Here is a 24,035-nt window from a genome sequence, read left to right on the forward strand (position 1 = left end):
CGGGCCGGGCCGGGCCGGGCCGAGCGGGGACAGCAAAGGCGCAGCCCGTGTGTCCGGGCCGAACGGGGCCAGCCCGTGTGCCCCGGCCATGGCCTGGCCCTCCCGGGGTCTCTGCCGTGGGCCAGCCCGGAGCAGAGGCCCCCGGGCTCGGCTGCCGCTGCTCCCCGGCGCTCCCTCAGGCGCCCTCCCAAGTCCCTCCCAAGTGCGGCCGAGCCGCCGGCTGTCGGCTGCTCTGTAAGGTACAAACTGTGCTGATTTTTTTGTTTATTTTTTTTAATTACAAGTACGGGGCTACTCAGAATAGGTTTGATTTGTTGCTGTTTCTATAGTCTCTATAGTCAGAATCTTAGAATGGTTTGGTTTGGAAACAGATCATCTGCTTCCAACCGCCTTGAACACAGATGGGGCATCCAGAGCTTCCCTGGGCAAGCTGTTCCAGTGCCTCACCACCCTCACAGAAAAGATTTTTTTTTTTTCCTAATAGCTAATATAAACCTGTTCTCTTGAAATTTGAACTCATGTCCTTTTGTCCTGGCACTATATGCTCATGTAAATACTCTTGCTTTAAGGTACTGGAAGGCTGCAGTTAGGTCACCCTGGAGCCTTCTTCTCTTTTCCAGACTGAACAATCCCAACTCTCAGCCTTTCCTCAAAGGAGAGATTCTCCATTCCTCTAATCTCTTGGTGACCTCCTCTGGACTCACTCCACCAGGTCCCTGTCCCTCCTGTGCTGGGGCCCCCAGAGCTGGATGCAGTGTTCCAGCTGGGATCTCAGAGCAGAGGGGCAGAATTCCCTGCCTTGCCCTGCTGCCCACGGGGCTCTGGATGCAGCCCAGGGCACGTTTGGCTTTGTGGGCTGAGAGTGCCCATGGCTGGGTCATGTCCAGCCTCTCCTCCACCAGCTCCCCCAGGTCCTTCTCAGCAGGGCAGCTCTGGATCTGAGAGCAGCCTGAGCTGGCTCCTCACAAGGTGGTGCTGCGTTGATGTTTGATGATCTTGAAGATGTCTTCCAACCTTGATGATTCTGTGATTCAGTAATGCAGGGAAGATGCCTCACCCTCACAGTCATTTTAAAAAGACATTCAGGAAGTGCCCTATTAAATTCCTTGTGTTAACATAGAGTTGTGTGGTCATCAAAATGCATGCAATAAACAATTGAAAGGTAAAGAAAATAGGTTATTGTTACACTTTTGTCTCAGCTTCATTACACAAAGTTTATATATTTGGAAAATATTTCTAAAAAAAAAAATTACAACATTATGTCTAGTTCCCACTTAATTCTCCTTTATTTGTTTATAAAGTTTGGTTCTTTGCCATAACATACAGTAAGAAACTACCCTTGTGGATACAACTGCCAAGTAACTAAGAGTTGGGTATAAAATGTAAAAGTGCCAAACTCTGGATTTCTGCAGACTTTCTGGAAGGTATGAGCTTCCAGAAAACCTGCAGAATATATATGTTTAGAATACACAATGTATTATATAAAATATATAGTATTTTATATATCATATTTACTATATGATAACTAAATCCCAGATGTTAACAGTGTATTTTTATTGCTACCTGAAGTTCAGTAAAAATCCACATACTTCACTGTACACTGCACCTATAAGAAATGTGCTTATTTTGTATTTAAACAGTTTACTCAGTTATAAATGTGATATCTATTGATTTCCATCTTGTATCATCCTAATTTTTTTACGCATAATTTCCTTTTGGAGGTATTTTGTCACCAATTTAAGGTGACAGAAAAGGTATTTAAAACTTCAGCTACAAGCTCACTTGCTAAAGGGTCAGACCAAATGATATGACACAGCAGCAACAATTCCAACTGTGTTACTTGCTTTATTCTGGTCTGTTATTGCATTTTTATTTCTGAGAATACCTAAATATTCATAGGCTACTATGTTTTCAGTTAATATTTAGGACTATAAACTTATAATTCAGACTTCCCTTCAGTCAAGTGAAGAACATTAGAGGAAAGAGCCAAATAAATCATATAAATCATCATCTGGTCCTAGTATGAGGATAATAAATTCTCTTTGAAATTGTGTAACTCTGAGGGATCACTTACTACTTAAAACTCACTTCTTTTTATCGTAATACAGATTTACATTTGAATGGCAGTTCAGGCCATTTAGTAAAGCCATAAAGTAAACATGTTTCATTTTTCTTGGCATGTAATCATGCTCCAATTTGCAGCAAAGAGAGGGAATGGCATGCCAGGTGCCAAGGCTCTCCTGTGCTCCCTGGAGAGCTCTTGACCAAGAGTGTACCCAGAAGCCAGGTTTCTGATGCTTAATATCTAATGATTAGGGCAAGTTACATGTCACTGAATGCAATACAGGCTGATAGTTCATGGATGTTGGAGTTACTGTAAAACAAGTGAAAATAAGTATAATAGATCGTGTTTGTGGAATAATGGTATCTAGTTTAACTGTATCTTCACTAAGGATATGTTTTCCCTTACTCACTGGGAATAGTTCATGCATAGCAATTGCAACTTAAATGTGACCATTGTTAAATGTTATAGTAAATGTTATAAGTACAGCCTTTTGTCTTCCTCACTCTAAAACATTCACTTAATGGAGCTGCAGCTCCATGCTTCTTTTTCACCTTTAAGCTGGCTTGGTTTTGCCTCAAAAGTCTGAACAATGTTCCTGTATTTCTGCACTGTGAGACCAGAATGATACACACAGTTTCAGTCAATATATACACACACACACACACACACACACATATATATATATATGTAATATATATATATAAAAATAAACAATGCAATAGGTTTTGGACCTCAGAACAGCATGTACTTGGCATGGAAGTGTGTAGCATAACCAGCCCCCACAAGTAAGGTGCCTTTTGAGCTGCGTGTTTTGGGAGATGAACACAGGGAGGTTTTGTTTTGGTGTTTACTAGTTTCCCAAGGAAGCCAGGCTTACACACTCACCCTCTGTATATCTGTGGTTCACTTTAGTAATTTCAGTCAAATTTGATGGAGAGGAAGAGGCATTAAGGAATGGATTTTTCATTAAGCTTGTACAAGAAGTGGTGTGATTAGAGGAAGATAGATTCTTAATACTGTAACTTCAGGAAAAGCTGTATCGTGAGCTCAGGTCTTGTTAGACATCAGAAAATCCAGAAAGAGAGAAGCTGTTCTACATAATCTACCCACCAGAAGTGCTTTAGTCATAGCTCACACTGTATTAGCCACTACAAGATTAACTCCTCAACCAAGATTCTTCTCAGGCATTAATATTTAGGTATCTAGTAAGGCATAAATTCAGTTCCCACATGATTAGAGCTTTAACAAGAGTCTGTGTGTCTTTCCCTCACTACCTTTCATTTCTATTCAGTTTAAAGACCAGTCATAGGATCCCAAGTGACTGAAACCCATAATTCTACTCTTAATATACATTGAAGATATATAGGCTGTGAAACTTGGCAGTGCTTTAAGTTCTTTCCTACTTTGAGTAGCTGGCAATTAACAGGAGATTTTTACACGTGAAGTGTTCCAGCGTGGGAGTTGCTCAGTGAAGTGTAAAGGAAAGTATGACCATGGGTGGAAATGCAGTACTTTACATTTTATTTTACATTTATTGCCCACAGTAGTGACATAAACACTAAATGGAAGCAAATTGGTGATTCAAGACTTGAGACCGCTGTGGAATTGGAGGAAATGAAAACTCATTGCTGGATCTGGAAGGAAAATACTGCCTTGTGGAAAGGAGAAGGAGGTAAGTTTTATTTGATTAGTTTTCTATTTTTAAAGTTATGTAAGGTTATTTGCTCTTTTATTTGGCCAGAGTTTTATAGTGGCTACAGTCACTATACTGTAGTATAGTTCCAAGTTTCCTTGGAAGGGAAAATGTACCAAAAGGTATATGATGTGTGCTGGATCAAAGCTGTATTTTAAGGGTTTTGCATAGAAGCATAGGGTTTTGCAGTTTCAGGGCCACACTGAGAAACTCTGTCATACATCATTCACTAAAAAAGGTATAAGTGAGGGAGTCTCCAAATGCTGTTTAGAGCAGATTATGAAAATAGTAAGTTCATGATGATTCATTTTCACTTAATGCTACTCATATTTCATGTGTGATTCCTTTGTCTTACTTTATAGAATATTGTAATGTTGGCACACAGCTAAGTAAGGTTTGACAATTACTGCATTACAGAAACTGATGGTGTTTTTTATTTCAACCTTTTGCATCTCTGTAAATCTTTAAATAAAGCATTAATTCTGCTTACTCTAAAACTACCAATTTCTGGATCAAATTTGGCAATTAATGTCCACCTGAGCTAATGATAGAACTAGGCACACACAGCCAGTAAAGGAGAATGTACGTGAAGAGAGTGTTAAAAGGCTTTTAGATTTAGAAGAGATTTTGGGGAAAAGCATTTAGACTAAGGTACTTTCATGCAATTCACAGTCCTAATATTACGTGAAGCACATTAAAACTGGGCTTGCTCAAATTCTGTTGTCAGAGATTTCCTGCCCTTTCAAGTCTGTAGGTATGCAGCATGTAACCTGTAATAAACTGTAAATTTACCACTGTTCTCTTCCTAACTGCCCTGATGTCTGTCTATGCATTGTTATTCCATGTATTACTAATAGCTCAAAATCAGCCAGAAAGAAATTTAACTTGCCACTGAGAAGGAATTACATGTTTTTCTCCCTTAAGCCTAAAGCAAATCTTTGAACTGAATGCCAAACACGTCACATTCTTCCTAAAAATCTCTGACGGCTAAGTAGAGTATCTGGAGCTTTGTATTCCCTTCCTCACAGTGCACTGAGATTGATGCTGAGCGTTCATAACCTTAATATCTATTTTTAAAATTTAATTATATATTATTAATGGTTGGTATTGAAAACGGGAAGTTACAAACACCCGACTCCTTTTTAAAACACACAGAGATGTCACTGAAGAGCCGGAACCGTGGATTAGCGGTTAATGACCTCTGCATACCGCACTTTTGGAGCGTCCTTGCCCGAATGTACGAGCACGGGTGAGCTGTTTGGACGATTTTATGGGAGATTCTGCGTGTGTGTGACCTGTGCAGCGTGGAGCGCTCCCGGTGCGCGCGCCCGGCCCAACGGCCCCGCCGCGCGGCCCCCGCGAGCGACCGTTGACTCGGACGGTTCTGAGGGCTTTGGGGGTCCGCGGGCTTTGGGGGCTCCGAGGGTTCTCCGGGTGCTGAGTGCTTTAGGGGCTCCGAGGGCTTTGGGGGCTCCGAGGGTTCTCCGGGTCCTGAGTGCTTTGGGGGCTCCGAGGGCTTTGGGGGCTCCGAGGGTTCTCCCGGTTGTGAGTGCTTTGGGGGCTCCGAGGGCTTTGGGGGCTCCGAGGGTTCTCCGGGTCCTGAGTGCTTTGGGGGCTGCGAGGGCTTTGGGGGCTCCGAGGGGTTTAAGGGCTTCGAGGGCTTTGAGGGTTCGGAGGGCTTTGAGGGCTCCGAGGGGTCTCCGGGTTCTGAGACGCCGGAGGGCTTTGGGTGCTCTCCGGCTTCTGACGCCCCCGAGGGCTTTGTGGGCTCCGAGGATTCTCCGGATTTTGAGGGCTCTTGAGGGCCCCGAGGGCGGGCGGAGCCTCGCCGGGGCCTCGCCCTCCCGCGCCGCTGCTGGCCCGCCGGTCTCTGCCTCTCTCTCGGGTTAGCTTTGCGCAGTTTTTAATGGCGTTTTTTTAAATGCATGGGTTTTACATCTGTCCTGACAAAGCACAATCTGGTCTGGTCGTGAAGTGGTAGAGCCTTGGGGTTTTCCCCTTTTATGTGTAAAGTTGGGTGATTAACGTGAGGGAATAGACAAGCTAAAAAAATCTATTATATTTTCAGGTTTCATGTTTTACTAGGTAATTGTTTTGCCTTTCTCTGTTGATGTCTCGTGTTGATTAATTAATTAATCTGTTTTAATTAACTGAACAAAGGTAAAGACTGAAGCAATTCTTTCAACTTCAGACACAAATCCTCTTAAGACAATAAGCTCAACTTTGAAAAGTGTCAAAAAGATCCTTTATTTATTTGGACATTCCGCTTGACGGTGTACAGATTCATTTTGAGGATGGATAAAGGCGCAACTGCTAAATCATCATCTGCTGTGTTCACCCCAAATGCTGATACAGGATGGATGAAGAAGAGGCATGGAGCCTTACAAGCTGCAAAATTGAATGCTTCCTTAGCTTCTAAAATCAAAACTAAATTAATGAGTAAGTCCTGTTAAAATAAAACTGAAGCTGTATACTGTACTTAGAATGTATGGCTTCAAAAGGAATAGTAATTGTGTTTAACATGATTGGCTGAAATTCTGCCTGTTAAAACCATTCTGTAACAGTTGGGTATAGGTAGGTTTTCGTTATGACAGTGGGAATATATATTTTGAATATAAAACTTTTTATGTTGTCAAAACTCATATTTATTATGAGAATGTTTTAACATTTTGATTTTTAAAATTTATTATTTTTTATATTTGTAAACATCCTTATGCCTGTGAAGCTATCAATTTTTAAATGTTTTCTTAAAATAACCTTATTTTTTAAAATCCAGACTAGAGCAGAATCTATGCACGAAATAAGCTTGAAACAGAGTAGTCACTCAGAATGGCAGCCACATAAACAGTTTTATATTGACAAATGTTAGGCTTTGCTGCTGTTGCACCAGAACCTACAGATAAAAATGTTGTCATATAGTGATAAGTCACACAGAGAGGGCCTGTTGAAAATAATATTATTTTGTCTCTTTTAGATAACTCATCTATGTTTAAAGTATCTTTAAAACAAAATAACAAAGCATTAGCTTTGGCTTTGAGTGTTGAGAAAGAAAATTCTCGCAAGCTAAAGAATGAGAAGATTTTTCTTCAGAAGGAAATAGAAAAACTCCAGATTCATAATATGTCGCTTCGTCAAAAACTAACCTGTTTGGTATGCTGCAAATAATATAATTTAAACTTAGAGCAGCTAAATTAAGCTTTTATCTTCTTTTGAAACTTAATATTACTTCTTAAAGTGGTGGCTTAAAATACGTATCAGATTTATATAGTTATATCACCTGACAGCATAATATTTACATTTAATTTTTCTTTTGTAGCTTTTTGTCTATCTATGTGTATATCTATAGCTGTTTTAGTCCCAGTTTCACCTTTATATTTTTATAGGTATCAAAATGAATTTGTGCTCAGATAAGCCTAAAAAAAAAATTGCAGCATAGATTCACTTGTTATATCTTGTCTCTTCTTACATCAGAAGCAAACTATATTTTTTCTGTTATATGCAGAATAAAACTCTTATTGGAATAGATGCATTTTTGAACAAACACCTCTTAACTGCAATAGAAATAAGCAGTCCTTCTGAGGTAAGATGTTTTTTCGACTTTACTATACTGAATTCATCTTCCAGGGTAAGATTTTCAAAGTATGAAATTGAGTGCAATGTTGAAATACTATTTGTGTTACAAAACATTTACCCATGTTCCTTAAAACTTAGTATAGTAAAATAGATTCAGTTTTACTGTACTGAAAATTTAGGATTTAATCTAGTTTCCAAAGTGTCTAAAAGTTAAATATCAGTTAGCCTGAAAGAAGAATCATATAGTTAAAAAAAAAAGAGCTTAGCACTTCAGTATGTAGAGAGCAAGCTACCTGCCTTCCTTGCTTAGTGCTGCAATAAATATCTTGTATCTGGAAACTTAACCAGAAAACATAGTCCATGTTAGTCCTTGTGTCATGGAAAAAATACAATTAACTTTAAAAACAGGAAAATACTGTGCTGTCTGTTCTCAACTTGCTTGGTGTTGCTCTGTGCTTCTATATGTATAATGCAGTTTGCATGAGTTACAGCTACGTTTAGAAAGTCTGTACATTCCTTTCGGATAAAATTTGGTTATGTATTTTATGAATTTTGTAACAAAATATTTTGCTTTATTGCATGTGTTTGAATATCAGTGTCTTCCATCAGTGCACGTATTTTTTTTGGATTCATTTCTGTGGGTCATTTCCCCCGGATATTTCCAATACTTAAAACATGTTTGTGTTTCACTGTTGTTCTTCTTTTGAAAGGCTTTCCAGAGTTCCTTTCCCCTGTCAGCTGGCCCAAGCAGCCCTACTGGTCACAAGTTCAGGAGTGCCCATCGGTCAGCTCGGTAGGTGGTAGTATTAAATGCCAAAAGTGGTTGGTGTCTGTGGCTTTCTCTTACTGCCAATCTTTTGGTACCTTGTCCTAGGTAGTTTTGAGGTAATGAGAAACCATTTCCTGTTAAACCAGAAATTACCTGTTTGCAACTCGGAATTAGAGAGGGAGAGTGGTAGACAAAACTTGTGTTTGAGTAACTCGCTACTTGTTTCATGTGATCTCACCAGCCCAAAGCAGAATTCTCTATCATCAAAAATGCATTTGCCCCAAGACAGAACCCAATATCATACTTGAGTTCTTGTTTCCTGCTATTCCCTTATTAAGGGAATATTTTAAATAATTGAACGCCATGATAGAAAATGTAATAAAAGTCTTCACAGTAAAATTCTCTCTTTTCAGATCTGTAGAATTGCCAGCAAAGCTTCCTTTCGTTGCAACAGTTAATGCAAAGCAGCAAGGTAGCCTTTTTCTGGGTGAAGCATCAAATTCTTACAAGTGTATCACTAATTCGACAGAGGAAATGCATTCAGGTCAAGTCAAGTTTGCATCACTCTTGCCTTCTGGTACAAATAATCAAAAGTTAATTGAAACAGAACCAACGGTTGACAAGAATAGATTTTTGAAAGGTATGATGTATTACTGTGTAAGTGATTTATTTTTCAAGCTCTCTGAGAATTCATATTTAATAATTCATTACTCAGTGTGCAATACAAAAGGTGTAGTAAGATTCCTAAACCATAATAAACCAGTGAAAAATAAATGCTCATCTATAAGTATAGGTGTCCTTACAATCATTTATAGAATAATATTGATGGAAATCACATAGGTAACCAAATAATAGCTGAAGTAGTTCTAGAAAAACAGAGTTTTATTGCTTTCCATTTTCAAGTGTCCCAAGTTCAGTAAATTATGAAATTAGTTTCAGTTTATTAAATTTTTAAGAACCAACCATAGAATACGTGTTTTCAGGTTTAAAAAAAAGTGCAAATTTCCATACTTCTGGTTCAGCCTTCAGTAGTTTTATGCAGATAACTACACTCTATTCTTTTCCCCAAGCTGCTGAAATTTTTCTCTTTGCAGAACATCAACTGTGTGCAGAATTAAGTTGCAATAGTGCCTTCCCAACTCATGGAAAAAATACACAATCCTCAGAACAGTCTGAGGAGCCTGCAGAACAATATCCTGGTGGTTCATTGCCATCTTATGAAAATGTGACTGAAAGAAAGAAAAATGCAGTATTTTGTAAGTCAAAAACTCAACCTAATATAAAGGATTTTGATAAAAAATGTAGGTCATTGAATCTGCCTAATCATGATATCAACAGTAGCAGCAACACCAATGATAGGAATTTGCAGGAAGGTTCAAGTGACTTGTCTCAGATTATTCCTTCACCTCTTAAATTTAACAGTGAAAGTAAGACAGATTTTAGCAAGCTGCTTTTTACTGACAAGATGAAGCCTGAAGAAACTGTTTATGATGCTGATATGGAATTGACTGCCAGTGATGCAAGTGAACTACTCACAGTTACAGCAAAAGGCAATTATAAATTGCACCAAAATAAAATTAATAATGACAATTCTGACAAAATATTACCAAATTTCAGAAAAGTAAAATATTCTAAGAAGGATAAAGAAAAAATTAAAAACAAGACTGAAGTCCATTCAAGTTTGCATGCAGAAGAAAGGCACTCCAGGGCTGACAGTTGTGAAATTTCAGAAACTACTGATTCACAAACTCAGCCATTCCACAGTCAGACAGATCAGCTACCTACAGGAAGTTCTGTAGAGCAGCAGAGTAAAACAAGTAAAGCTAAGGATGCCAGGAGGACATACCAGGTTAATGTAATGAGTCCAAGAAAACAAGAGACAAATAAAGGAACTTCCTCAGAAATGTTTGAAGAAGTGGACAGCAGAATACAAAAAACAGACTCAAGCTCATCTGTTAACAAGATCCCACCAGAAGTTTATTGTGCTGAAAATTTACCATTCCAAGATAACATTTCTTATGCATTGCCTTCTTTACAGGAGGGCTTTCTGAATACAAATGAGAAAGATAACAAAGCAACAGTAAAGAGGAAGACTCAAAACCTTTCCAAAGCAAACACAACAAAATCCTGTAGAGGGGAAAATGGCCAGTATGGAGAATATATTTCAAAAAAATCTCAAACAGAGATAAACCAATGTGACAGCAGCAAGAGAAAACAAGACCAGAAGAATGTTACACAGAGAAAAAGCACCAAAAAAAGTAGTTACAGACAGGGTGGAGAAACTGAAAAGGACAGCCCTCATAAAATTAGTCAGAAGGCAGACCAAAAGAGCAGCCATTTTTCACCAGGCAGATTGAAGCATACATTGGCAAAGGCCGGTCGCAAAGCATGTGTAATAACAAAGGAAAATCTTCCACGATTCTCAGTTTGTAAAAATGAAGAACTAAAAAATAAGGATTCATTGCTTGCAGAGGCTGGAAAGAAAGTAACTATAACTCAGCAACTGCAAGTAGCTTTAGTTACTCAGAATGATGCAGCTCTGAATACACCAGAAGCTAAAGAACAGGTTGATGGTGCTGACAGGTTAAAGAAAGTAGATTCCTCAGCAGTGGCCAAAAAGACCATCTCCCACATAAGTAATTTTCCTGATAAGCATGCAAAGCAGAAACAGAGGTTTAGTTCTGATATTGCTGAGACCAGACAAGAAAAAAGCTATTTGAGGCATGTTGATCAGGGAGATCAGAATATTTTGGATGACCAGGAAGTCCCTCAAGAAATGAATTCTTTTGTGAGTAACTTGAGGCCTGTGACTAAAGCGCAATGCTGTAAGAATATTCCATGTAAGGCAGAAAGCTTTTCTCGGGAAGGTCTTTCCAGTGTAGAGTTCCCAGTTCTTGATAATCACAATGCTTCCATCAACTTCTCTATACTGAAAAGCTCTGAAATCCACGGGCAAAATGATCATAATGAAGCACCAGATGCTGAAAAAGCAGAACAAAATATGGATCATATTTCTAAACAGAGTGACAAAATTACTCTGACACCTTGTCATGGTAAGTGTGTGGGCTAGAAAAAGCAAGGCATTTTGAATTAGGTAGTGCCTGAAATAGTGGTAACATGTCTTCTTTTAATTCTGTCCTCTCATTGCTTGTTTAGAGCAGATAAAACAGGAGTGGATAAAAGTAAGAATGAAAATCATCAAAATCTTCTATATCATGTATCAATGCAATATCTTTTTAAATTGTGGTGACTAGTATCCTTGCTGCTTTTCAGTATATCCCACGATGATACTTATTAGGGCAGATGTAAGTAGTGTACATTCTTGAGAAGCAGTTTTAGTTAAAGCATGTATGTATTCCTTTTTTGAAGAATTCCATTGCATTCAAAAATGTGGCGATTGAAAGATAAAATAGCTTGAGCTTTTGTCTAAGGGAAACAAGACAGAAGTACACTATTCCCTTCTTAAATTGAAAATATAGCTGTACTTAGAGATTTCATTTTTGTTTCTTTAGAAAAACTGCAATTCAACAGGAATTCTGATATCTAAAAGAAGTATGTTGAGTTTTTCTGTAACCAGCCCATGTGCCAATCTCTTTGTTTAAGTAAGATACAATAAGAACATAATATATATATATGTATAATAAGAACATTCAGTGTAATCTGGAAGATAATTTTAAATTCTTCTATAATAAATGCAATTATTTTAATGCAATGTAATTGAGTTAATGAAATATATAATTAACACATCTGTACAAGAGTTTAAATATATTTTAGAACATAGCTTTGAAATTTCATAGCATTAGGGATCTATTCTGTAAACATACTTGTTCTCAACAAGTTTCTGTTTATTTCATAGTCTGAAAAATCCCCAACACCCAGAAGTATCCTAGTTCAAATTAATAGTTTTAATCACAAACTAAGCTAATACTGCCTTGGCTTCATTTGAATGCTAGGACACAAAAAAATCTCCAGTTATGTATGAGCACAGAATAGGAACACTGGCAGAATGAGACCGTTGCGTGAGGTGATTTGTACTTGCATCTTCTCATCTTCAGTTCCTTCTTTGGCAGGTGGAAAAATGATCCCCTATTTTCAGTAGCTCTAATGGTAAATTAGTAAGCCCTTGTGATCAGCAGTATCAAACACTGCTGCCATAAAAAGCAAGGTAGTTATTTAATATTCATTTATTTTAGCATCATTCAAAAGACATCTAAGTTTGCATCCTACATCCAAATCCAAATCTTGAATTGAAAGATTGCTATGCTCATTTTTTACACACAGGCCCAAAAATAAGGCATAAAGCTGGAAAATGCAGAACTAAAAAACTCTTGAACAGCTTGGCTCTTCAGATTATACATGTGTGCCCTCCCCCTGTGTTCAAGGCCAGGAGCTGTGTGCAGTGTTACTTTTGTAAATGCCATAAGGGAGTCCTGAGCAGTCATGGGACTGCTCTGAAATGCTCCATGAGCAGAGGCAGACCTCAAACAGCTCCAAGTTTGTACAGGATGAAAGCTGCTCTAGTAGCACTCATCTATCCCGTTTTGTGTTGAGTATCTTTAGTGTAGGAGCAGTAACCAATATACCTGAATTAAGAAACATATTAAAAATAATTATTAATTGAAGTTTGCATAATGATTCAGGAATTATTTAAAATGAATTATATAAACTACTGTATTTACAGGGAGAAAAGCTTTCCAAGATCTGACAAATACTAGTATACAATTTCACACTTCTCTACCTAAATCTCCCCAAACTTCAGAAGACTCAGCAGCACCACTGAGACGAAGCAGATCCACTATTTCCTACAAGGAGCCCAGTCTACACAGGTAGGTTCACAATAAATTGGGCCTTTTGCTCTTGTGTTTTGCTACCTTCACTAAAGGTTGGTTATTAAACCTCTGAATAAACAGCTGAGCTGTCACAAATCTATTGCCAAGATACTTCAGTGTTGATATAAAGCTCCAGTTAGTCTGGCAGAATTTCCAAGTGCCAAAGTAAGACAACAGTTGTATTCAAATTCTAAAATATAGTTTGGACAAATAGAGAATAACAGTAAATCTTAATGTTTATCATGATGTAAACCCCTTTAGAGATGAATAATTATGAATATTATACTTAAAGGTAAATTATACCATAATAATGTCCTTGTAATCTTGTCAAATGGAAATTTATGTACAAATATTATATAATTCAGTAGTTTTGTTTTAACTAGCTATATATAATATAATAAATTATTTATTATATATTAAAATGATACTTATATTGGATATATCATTTTATAATTAATTGCCTCTTAGTATTCTTAGAAAATTTAGTGGCACAGGATTTTATTGATTATTAAAAGACAAGACATAAATTGTGAAATTACTTCTAAAATTTAAAAGAGGATTTGAAACCCAAACTTCCACTAGGAAAACTATTCTATTTGCCCTTACATGAATAGATCTAAATATAAACGGACCTTTAGGTTCATTACTTCTGAAAATATTGTGTGAGATCTTGCCAGAAAGTTGTTGAGGTTTTTTTGTTTGGTTTGGATTTTTTTTGAAGTATAATATTAGTATAAGGAACAGCTCCACTGTCTTGAGTGTGTGTTAGGATGTGTATTCATGAGGTAAAGGCAGTAGAAAGGCTTCCCTGGAACAGTGTTGAGAGCGAAAGGATTATAGCAACTTACTCTATGACAAAGGTATAAAAAGCCTTTTTTTCTGGCAGCACGGTGGCAGGAGAAGAACATAAATGCACAAACTGAAAAAAAAAATTAGAGCACTGTTCTCATACAACCTCAAAATATTTTTTACTTCTGTGAGTAAGCTAACAATTGAAGCAGTGAGACTGAGGAAAAGTAGGAGCTAAAAGTAATGTGGGAAGCCTTCACTTTACCACTGGAAATTCAGAAATATTTATGCCAGATAATGTGTAAAAAAAATTGTAAAGGGATTAGAATCACAGTTTTATTTTACTAATTGTCATATATGCTAAAATGCTGTAGTATTATATATTCACACATTGCCACTCTTTTACTCCAAAGTGATAAGGTTTTGTATTTCTGAGAGACTTGAACTAGTAACAGAAAAAAATGTTGATGTCAGTCAAGATTTTAGATTATTGTCTCCTATTTGTATTTTAGTTAGATTTACACTGTCCTGAATGGGTGCTGATAAGTGTTTGGTTTAAATAAGTTTTGTATTTTGTGTTATAGGAATATCATATCCTCATATGATAGAGGTCACATAAAAAGACTAATGTTTCCAGCATTATTTTGGAATGCAGTAGTTATCTATGTCTTGCTTTTTCAGACATACTTGTTTTCCACAAATTTTATTTCTTTAGCATATCAAGCTTTCATTAATGCTATTTACCATTTGAATTATTATGATTACATTATTATAGTTGCATATGTGCTTGATGCTATCTAGATCTGATGTCTTTTATTTCTTGTCTTTACAGCAAATTAAGGCGAGGAGATCAATTTACAGATACACAATTCCTGAATTCCCCAATCTACAAAGTGAAAAAGAAAGGAAATTTTAAAAGCAAATCAAAATTTTATTGAAGAATAGAGAATTGCCTTTATGGACAATACTTCTAAAAGGGGTACAATTGTTTATGTATATATGTAAATGTTTAGCAATATAGAGTGTTTGTTGTTCTTTGATTAGTAAAGGTCTTCCACAGTGAAATTTTCTGGAGAAGAACCTCTATAAAAGGGGCACAGAATACTTTACAGAGGAAGGCATATACAGGTTATACTTGCTCAGGTTTTGCATTTCTAGTCAGTAATTTATAATCTGTTCAAATGGTTTGCAGCACTTCTTAAATTGTTAGAAAAGATATGTTTTAATAAGAAATAAAAATAAATTGGCTTCGGGAATTGTACTGTGAGTTTTTCATATTTATTTTGAGTGGAACAATTTCTCAGTGCTGGTTGGAACATAAACACATGTCCCAAATTTTTATGAATTTATTGAAATTGATGGAGATAGTCTCTCTATTTTTGATAGTTGACTTTTGGATTTGACACACTGAGATTTGAATAAGGAAATCTCATTGAGAAATAATGGAAGGAAGTCAAGTGTCCACACTTGTGCCAGAGGCAGTAAGGAAGAAAAAAGCACTGCAACAGGAATTCAGTAGCAAATTGGATCCAGACAAAGCAAGACCTTGAATTTCCAATTGAGAGTTCCAGTGTGACTAGTAATGCATTAATGTCATACCATTCAGCTTTCAGGGTTTTGTACTGTTTCCCCTCTGCATTCCATAATGTGCTGTCATTTCTGGCAGTATCTGATTTGTAGATGCTGCCAGATGCAGGTGATAGCTCACTACCCACACAACTTTTACACATTACAATGGATAAGGTTCAGGTTAATTTTGCAACAGAAAACCATTTTTTATGAGATAGAAATAACTTATTCTGGTTATAGATGGTGGATTTTCATGCATATGCAGTAGTTTACATGGGCTTAAAAATTGATCAACACATTAATGGAAGAAAAACCTTTGAGGAATTACCAGAAACACCATTTCTGGCACAGGATATTCCTGAACTGCAAATTTTTGAAGGCTGGAAGATGATTCTTGAGGAGCCTTACTATGCCTTTGACCAATTTTTGTACCTTTTCCAATGACATTTCCTGTTGACACTTTCAGAGACCAGTTCTTTGGTTAGATTGACCTTTTGTCTGATACAGCATGTGTATTTTTATGAGGTATAATTTATATTCTTAGATTTATAATACAGTTTTTTTAATATATTCTTAAAATATAATATATTAACAATTAGACTATATTCTTACAAACGTTCTTTTAAATGTGTACTCTTTGTACTTCATTGTAGATTACATTGCCAGCTGGAAAGCTGATGGAGAAAATAGGCCTTTAACACATGTTAAAGACAAGAAGGTGGTTGGGAGTAGCTGGCATTGATTTGCAATCAGGAAATCAGGCTTTATGAACCTGATAGTCCTCTACTAGTTTGGTGGGTGAGGGTAGAGCACTAGATGTTTGTCTCAATTATAGTAGGCTTTTGACATTTTCTCTGATAACATTCCACTGACAAACTGGGGTTTTTAAGGGCATATGAGGTGAGCTGAAAACCTGGAAGGTTGTGATTAGTGCCAAATGGTCCAGCTGGAGGCAAAACATTAGAGCTCCTCAGGGTTTCATACTGCTGCCAACAGTGATTAACACTTTGACTAACATCCTGTATGAGCCAGTGCACCCTCCACAAGTCTGCAATTGATACAAAACTGGAAGGAGTGGCTGAAATACGCCATGGTTGTGCCACTGTTCAGAGGGGTCTGGCTGCAGAAATGTGCTGAAAGGATCTCAAGAAGTTCAACAGGAGGAACCTACAACCTTCTCCTGTGAGTTGCCGGAATTTCAGCTGTGTATTTTGACAGAAAAGGGAATCATACATATCAAAACACACTCCTGGATATGGTTTTCAGGTAAGTCTGGAGCCATAACCATAAACACTAAGAGGCATAAACATATTATTTGCAAACACTTAAGTAATAACACAACTATTTTCTGCTGTGATTATTTTGTTATGATCTGTAACCCTAAGGCAGCTTCCTCAAGATCCTGTAGGACTTTCCATGTATGAATTTGGAGTTAAATATATCACTAGTGAAATAGTTTACAAAGGGAACATTTATTCCCTAAACAGAGAGTTGTGTAGCTGTGGTTACCAGTTGCAAAGATCATGTGAAGATTGTAAATATACAGCAGTGAATAGAGCAAGGTGTTTTCATATAGAACCTTGCAGTACAAATAGAGTGTTCAATCAGCATGAAAATTCTTCCAATAAAAAACTTACCTCATCACCTAGGTTATGTGATCTGCATTGCAAAACAGAGCTGTTAACATTCTCTGGGAAGTTTCTTTCTGAAACATGCTGTGTACGTCACCCCATTAGCAAGACTATTATGAAGAGGTGCAGAAATGGTTGGGAAGATAGATTCTATCCTTCTTCAATGCTATTTTTTAAAAATAAGTACACACAGAAATTATTAAGCATTTTCCTTGTTTTTTGTTACCAAGTCCGTAATTAATTTATTTCATTTTTAATTGAAATGTTTTTGCTAGCTGCTACTATTTATCAGCATCACCAGCTGTGTCATTAGAAACCCTCAAGAAATACCTGTTAAAACTTGTGTTCCCAGTGCTGGCACTGCAGCAGCAAAACACAGTGGTTTTTAAAATGGTTGTTTCTCTCTACTGCCTGCGGTTTGAAAGGTAGAAACAGAAGCACATGCTTTTATCTTCCCAGAAAATAAATAATCTCTTTGGGGATGGGCTTAATTATTTTTTCAGTGAAGGCCCTGTTGTTCCACACAGCCTCAGGTGTTACCAGCTAGACGGCTAAGGTGTCCCAAATACAAGCATGTCATTTCAATAAAAATAAAAGGCCTAGGGCTTTATGCCTTCATTTCTTCCATTCCTTTAGTATAGATATCTTTCAAAGTAAGGAAGGATAAAGAAAGTGGCCTGAAGATGCACAGAAGTTAAGTAACTGTAAAATCATTGTTGCTGCTGCCCTTCTTTCCTTGTTTTCTCCATCCTCACTCTTGTTGTTCAAATTGGTGTTCAATCATGGAATACGGAGAAAACTCGCTTTGTTATTTCCTAGGTTGAATTTCTTGTAATTGTTATACAAAATGATCATATAAAAGCAACATTGTTTTTGAACTTTTACTATATGTGCTTATTTTACCAGGTCATTTGATATATTAGAGGCTCTTTCCAGGAAAATGATGTAAAAGCAGCTCATGATTTTTGGCATAAAAATCAATTTGTAATCATCACCAGGAATGAAGATAATTTTGCTGAGGATAAGGTAATTTGAACTTCTTTATATAGCTTTAAAGTTGCTTTTTGTCATGTTTATTCTAATTGAAATTTTGCAGGAAATTAATTCCATATATTTTGATTATACAGAAAATATTTTTTCTATAAATCCTTGCCTGTGCAAGTAGCCTTTAGAAAGGGCTATGATACTTAGACCTTACTGCTGATTATTTTGTGAATGCAAATAGAACCAAAAATCCCATTGATCTTATGATCACTACATTGCTGGATTTTATCTCAGTTAAAAATTACTGTTGTTGATTTTATTATAAGAACCTGATAACAGTGCACAGTGTTGATGTTGCCGTTTTGCTCTGCAGGAACACCTGTGTCTTTGAGAAAATGTGAGGTATGGCTTAGCTTTGGAACACTTAAAGAACACCTTAAAAGGCTGAAGTAGAGAAACACTAGTAGTCAGCTCAGGACGCTGCAATGGATGCCCCTGTCACCCCTGGGCCGGGTGGGGCCCTGCTCTCCCCGCCCGCCCCGCTGCGCTGCGGCCCCGCCCTGCAGAGCGAGGCGCCTCCAGCTGCTCGGCTCTCCCTGCTGCCCCCGGTCCGGGGCTGCCAACCATGGCTCTGCGAGAGGCCGCGGCGCCTGAGGAGCTCGTTTTCTATGTGAATGGCAGGAAGGTAAGTGTAGCCCGGAGGAGGGGCTGCTGTGCCTGAAGGAACCCCGAAGGGCACAGATTTGGCTTCCTCAGACTTTATCATGGGAATGTAACCGAATCCTCACACAAGCCTCCAGAAGAAGGTTGGATGGTTGCATCACATTTTGGCTAGCTCTGCTGTGTTTGGGAGAAAAAACGTGTCAAAGTTAACACACTTTTAGCTGGGTATCAAACTTATCTGGTAAGCAAACCACTTTTTTCATTGGTTTGTCTGGCTTCTCACCTTTGATGGTATCAGGTTTTCAGAGGCACAACTGAAAACAAGACTCCAGTGCCCAAATTTGGACTATTGACCATAAATACAATACTGCAAGGAGTGGTTGCTGATCCAAAGCAACTGTAAGGAGCCATTTTATTCTACGTGACTGGATAAGTACTGTACTTAATCAAGAATGTGGATATTTCTGTTGTTCTCTGTTGTCAGTTTCTTACAGCAAGTGAAAGTTAATACAAATAATACTAGAAAAGAAATTGCTACCGCCGATAGCTTAAAGGCTTCCTCTAATGTTTACTCCACTGCGTCACAGTGCCAGAGAGACTTTGGGATCTGCAAATCATTAGTTCTTCACGCTGTCTTTAAAGTTCTGCGTTTTTATTTCTAGTGTGACCGAAGGTCAGTTCCCTCAGTATAACATTTCACTGAGCAGCAGTTATTTTTAGTACTTGCAAGGTGCCCTAACACTTCTTCCCTGGAAATGTATCTGTCTGAAAAGGAATTTCCAGAAAGAGCCCAAACTCTTCTGCGGTGTTTGGCAATTAGTGTAGTTCTATGAGGGAGCCAGAGAAGGATTCTTTTCTGGCTTTGTGTGAATGTAGTCTGTGCCCTTAATTTTGAGAGGCCTTGATTTCCTAATTAAACCTTGTTTTTACTTTCTTGCTGCAGATAATAGAGAAAAATGCTGATCCTGAACAAATGCTCTTGTCTTATCTGCGAAAGAGGCGTATCCTTTTCTCGACTGTTCTCTAAAGTCACTCATGTGAAAGCCTTATTCAAGCAAACTTCTCATACATTTTAATTCAAGGTTTAATTACCAGATTAAGGAAGTTGTGATTCCTTTAAGATAAATCAATCACACTAAATTATGTCTCTTTCTTAATCCAAATGTTCTTCAATTGGGCTGCTGTATTTTTAGCCCGGCTTTTTAAACACACAAAGTTATGCCATCAGACACAATGAATATGTGTCTGTATTCCTCCCCTCCCATCTCGTAAAGAAGTCTAAAAATCTAGTGCTCAGTATCTATAAAGCTTGACAGAATAGAAGTCCCCAAGCTTTGTAATAGTCTCTCTCCTGGTAAAGGGGAGATCTTGTGATGAGAACCTGAGGTTAATGGAATTTTGAGGGGCAAAAAGGTCCTTTTGATGACTTTGGAACATGAATTACCAATTTGTTGATTCACAGTTTTAGATTTGCCACTGTTCCAGATTCACAGAAATGTGCACTTCTCTCAGAAGTGTGATCTTTCAGATGAGATAAAAGGCAAATATTCTGACTCATAAATGGGCCTTCTGGGAGAAACTGGGAAATTAGTTTTAGTGTTTCACTGAAGTTTCAAATATACAACTGGTTTGCCCATTACACATTTCTTCCTTTCATGTTGTCACTTGGAGAACCATTTTTCACTTCCCTTTTCTGTCCCACAAAATAAGCCATAATCAAGTTTTCTGTTTTCTTGAGGATTTTGGTCATGTGATTCCTTAGCTTCCATCTTGCTTTAATTGAAAATGTTATTCCAATATAGAAAGAAGTCCTGTACATATGCTGATACCAAAGCAATTCTGTGTTCCTTAGGGGTTTAGGTATAAACCTCAAGTCTTTGATTGGAGTAAAGACCAGAATGGAACAGATTATCATTTTCCCTAATGACAGCATTTTCAGTCCATCTTACAGGAACTAAGTATGGCTGTGGAGGAGGTGGCTGTGGTGCCTGCACAGTGATGATATCAACTTATGATCCAGCTTCAAAGAAGATACGGTATCCTAAACAGAATATTTTGAAAACTGCAGAAAATTTTATGATTGTAGATACCATTTCCAGATATGAAACTTTAAAAACAGACTTGCAGAATTCGTACCTAATAGTAAAAGAATCCAGAGAAGGGTCACTTTAATCCAAAAAGAGAATGCTGTTTAAATTGCTGTTGATTCGGCCATCTTGTAAGTTTGCTGAGCTATCATACTTGACCACTTTGGCTTGACCACTGGAATGTGGCTCGTACCTGCAGGTCTCTGTGGTGGTTTAAGTCCAGCTGGTAACTGAGGACCATGTAGCTGTTCACTCACTCCCCCCAGTGGGATGGGGGAGAGAATTGGAAGGATAAAAGAAAAAACTCATGGGCTGAGAAAAGACAGTTTAATAGATAGAGCAAAAGCTGCTCATGCAAACATTGCAAAATAGGCAATTTGCTCACTACTTCCCATCATCAGGCAGCTGTCCAACCACTGCCAGAACAGCAGGACACCATCATTTGTGATGGATGCTTGGGAAGACAAACACAATCACTCCAAAACTTCCACCCTTTCTTCTTCCCACAGCTCTGTATGCTGCACATGGTGCCATATGGTATGGAATATGACTTTGGTCATTTTGGGTCAGCTGTCCCAGATGTGTCCCCTCCCGATTTCTTGTGTCCCTCAGCCCCCTCATTGGTGAGGTGGGGTGAGAGGCAGAAAAGACCTTGACTCTGTGTAAGCCCTGCTCTGCAGTAGCTAAACAGCCCTGTGTTACCAGCACTGTTTCCAGCACAAATGCAAAACACAGCCTCACACTGGCTACTCTGAAGAAAGTTAACTCTCTCCCATCCAAAACCAGCATACTGTCATATGATTGGTGGGAAGGTAGGGTCAGCAGAAGTGTGAGTCATACCAGCCCTTTAATATTGAACTCTATTCATTACACCCCACCCACAAAAAGATTTTGAAACTCAAAACTGAAGTTCCATTAAGCTAGAAACTGGAATAAATTACTTTTAAGTTGAGAAAACTCCAATCAAATTGTTAAATGCTTACATGTCATTGTGCATTGAAGTATTTATTAGGTGGAGAAAAAAACATTCCAGTTGTCCTTTTGTACAGTTACATTACATTGGAATGCAAAACAAATGAAAATGTTTAAAGTTAACGAAAGAGCTAAAATTAGACTCCTGAAAAGAAACAATTCAACTATATTTTAAAACCAAATAATTTTATTAAAATTATTAAATGCTTTAAAGAATTTTCATTTTGGTGTGTTGTTCCTATTTAGTATGATATTTATTTTACATCGGAATTTTCTTTCGATCAGAATTTTGATTATAAATTTGCAACAATAATTCTTTACTTCCTTCCAATGGCTACACCAATCTTCACTATCTTCCTCCTCCAAAATATAGTTGACAGATTGCTTGTTGGCAAACAAGGCAAGAGGGCAATTTAAAAAGACTAAGGTATTAAGGAAGATGTAAATTCCATGGAATTGTCCTCATAGATATGGTTTTACACAGGGGACAAGAGACATAGGTAGAAAGTGATCCCTTCTCATTCCAAATGTTAATAGTGGCTGCTTTGTAAGTATGAACTATATCTTGATTGACTGAAAAAATAATACTCAGACTTGTTTATTTTAATAATATTCATGTTCTTTATTCTCTTCTATGTTCCAAAGACACTATTCAGCCAATGCATGTTTGCTTCCCATTTGCTCCTTGTATGGTGCAGCAGTAACTACAGTGGAAGGTGTTGGAAGTACAAAAACCAGGATTCATCCAGTTCAGGTGAGAGTACAGTATCACTGTATAGGAGGATTAGTGATTGGTTTTTTTTGGATGGAATGGCTTTAGTGACAGTGCTTTTAGGACCTAGGAATTTCATAAGATGATTATTTTCCCTGCTAAGTGACAACAGAGGACAATATTGGTTTCTGGTGGTTGATTGATCAAGGCTGATGACATTGCTCATGATGGATCTTACTTTAGTATAAATGCAAAAAACCCCAGAAGTCCACTGATGGTTACTTAGCTTCTTTAGTAAGATGTGCCTGAACATCACACCCAAAATAATTATTCTTTAATATTGCTTAAAGTGTTATACGTAAGAAGTCTGATTTATTATGAAGGCAACATTTTGTATGGCATCTCCCATTTAAGAGAACAGTCACTAGAATAGAGAGGAGTGCTGGAAGGCATGTTGTTTGTGGGATTTCATTTCAGGAAAGACTTGCCAAGTGCCATGGCTCCCAGTGTGGTTTCTGCACGCCTGGAATGGTGATGTCCATATACACTTTACTAAGAAACCACCCAGAACCAACTTCAGAGCAGATGATTGCAGCTCTGGCTGGTAAATATTGCCACTTTTTAGTTTGCAAATGTGTTCCTGAAACATTTCTTCTGATGCTTTGTCTATGTGAGTGCCTGTCTGTGTGAGTATACGTTCCTGCAGCCATGGATAATGTACTTTTACAAACTGTGCTTCCTAGAAGAGTGGCTACTGGATGCACACCTTGTATTCCCTGACATTCTTTTCTCCTGGAAAATGAAACATGGAGCTGTGGATTGTTTCAGGTGTTCAAAACATCCCCATATGTGTCTTCTGAAATGCTTAAAATCAGATGTGTCAAAATGATGTCATCTTGGAGAAGCAGCTGCATCTGAGCATCTCCAAGGTGCCTTTGTATCTGGCGTTGAGAATGTCATAAACCTTGCAGGACAGGCCCTTTGCAGTAGGATTAGACCAGATAAGGCAGAGAGGTGCAGACTGCCTTCAGTAAGGAAAAGTGTGAGCATTTATTGTAGGTAAAATAGCCTTCTGTCTTGTGCTCTAGAGTCACAGTGGAGCCAAAGATGTTTCCTGTTGCTATACGATGGTAATCTTAGAGGTGTAGTTTTAACTTCCTTCACCTCTAGAAAAAAGTCGGGCGAAAGAGAACAACATTTTGAGTGGGTGAAGAATATTATCCAATCTCTTATTCTCCTGCATACTGAGCTGTAGCCAGCATTCACTGTAGTGCAGATCTCAGCTATTTCATACTCCCCTTGAAACAACAGCATGTTTTGTCGGGAGCTACAGGGTCCTAAGTCTTGTGACACTGTTCTGTTTTGAGAGCTAACACTTCTCCTTGAACTTCAAAAACACAAAACTCACATAAATCACATAAAGACATGAAATTCTAAAGCCATGGACTTTAGAGCAAAGCTTTTTTCTGACTGATTTCCTTCCTTCAGGGAACTTGTGCCGCTGTACTGGATACCGGCCAATCCTAGATGCCTGTAAAACCTTCTGTAAGGTAAGAAGTAGTGGCAATAGGATTGCTAGATTGGGGCCATCAGTGAATATGCATATACCAACCATCAAGATTTTCATTAAGATTTTCCCTTCCCTCTGTTTAAGGATGTCATTTTGAGTAAATGGCCTAACCTGTTAAAAAATTGATTA

At 37.9% G+C, this 24,035-nt stretch overlaps 2 protein-coding genes across 2 annotated transcripts in view; both read left to right on the forward strand.

Annotated features, from left to right (window-relative positions):
• The first annotated feature begins 12 nt into the window (after nucleotides 1–12).
• Nucleotides 13–14,974, forward strand: SGO2 (shugoshin 2). The gene is made up of 11 exons (XM_033064647.1): nucleotides 13–239; nucleotides 3,610–3,737; nucleotides 4,914–5,007; nucleotides 6,040–6,197; nucleotides 6,733–6,908; nucleotides 7,261–7,338; nucleotides 8,042–8,124; nucleotides 8,514–8,740; nucleotides 9,195–11,153; nucleotides 12,782–12,926; nucleotides 14,551–14,974. Exons 2-11 carry the CDS (start codon nucleotides 3,680–3,682, stop codon nucleotides 14,654–14,656), a joined length of 3,084 nt encoding a protein of 1,027 aa, XP_032920538.1. The 5' UTR covers nucleotides 13–239; nucleotides 3,610–3,679; the 3' UTR covers nucleotides 14,657–14,974.
• A 3,519-nt stretch (nucleotides 14,975–18,493) lies between these two features.
• Nucleotides 18,494–24,035, forward strand: part of AOX1 (aldehyde oxidase 1) — a 38,278-nt gene continuing 32,736 nt past the window's right edge. The window contains exons 1-6 of the mRNA XM_033065379.1: nucleotides 18,494–18,587; nucleotides 19,509–19,566; nucleotides 20,505–20,601; nucleotides 22,270–22,378; nucleotides 22,814–22,940; nucleotides 23,825–23,886. Of these exons, the coding sequence (XP_032921270.1) occupies nucleotides 18,528–18,587; nucleotides 19,509–19,566; nucleotides 20,505–20,601; nucleotides 22,270–22,378; nucleotides 22,814–22,940; nucleotides 23,825–23,886 (513 nt within the window). The 5' untranslated portion in view covers nucleotides 18,494–18,527. The remainder of the gene's footprint in view (nucleotides 18,588–19,508; nucleotides 19,567–20,504; nucleotides 20,602–22,269; nucleotides 22,379–22,813; nucleotides 22,941–23,824; nucleotides 23,887–24,035) is intronic.

Source organism: Catharus ustulatus, chromosome 7, assembly GCF_009819885.2.
Source record: "Catharus ustulatus isolate bCatUst1 chromosome 7, bCatUst1.pri.v2, whole genome shotgun sequence".
NCBI classification, from domain to species: Eukaryota; Metazoa; Chordata; class Aves; order Passeriformes; family Turdidae; genus Catharus; species Catharus ustulatus.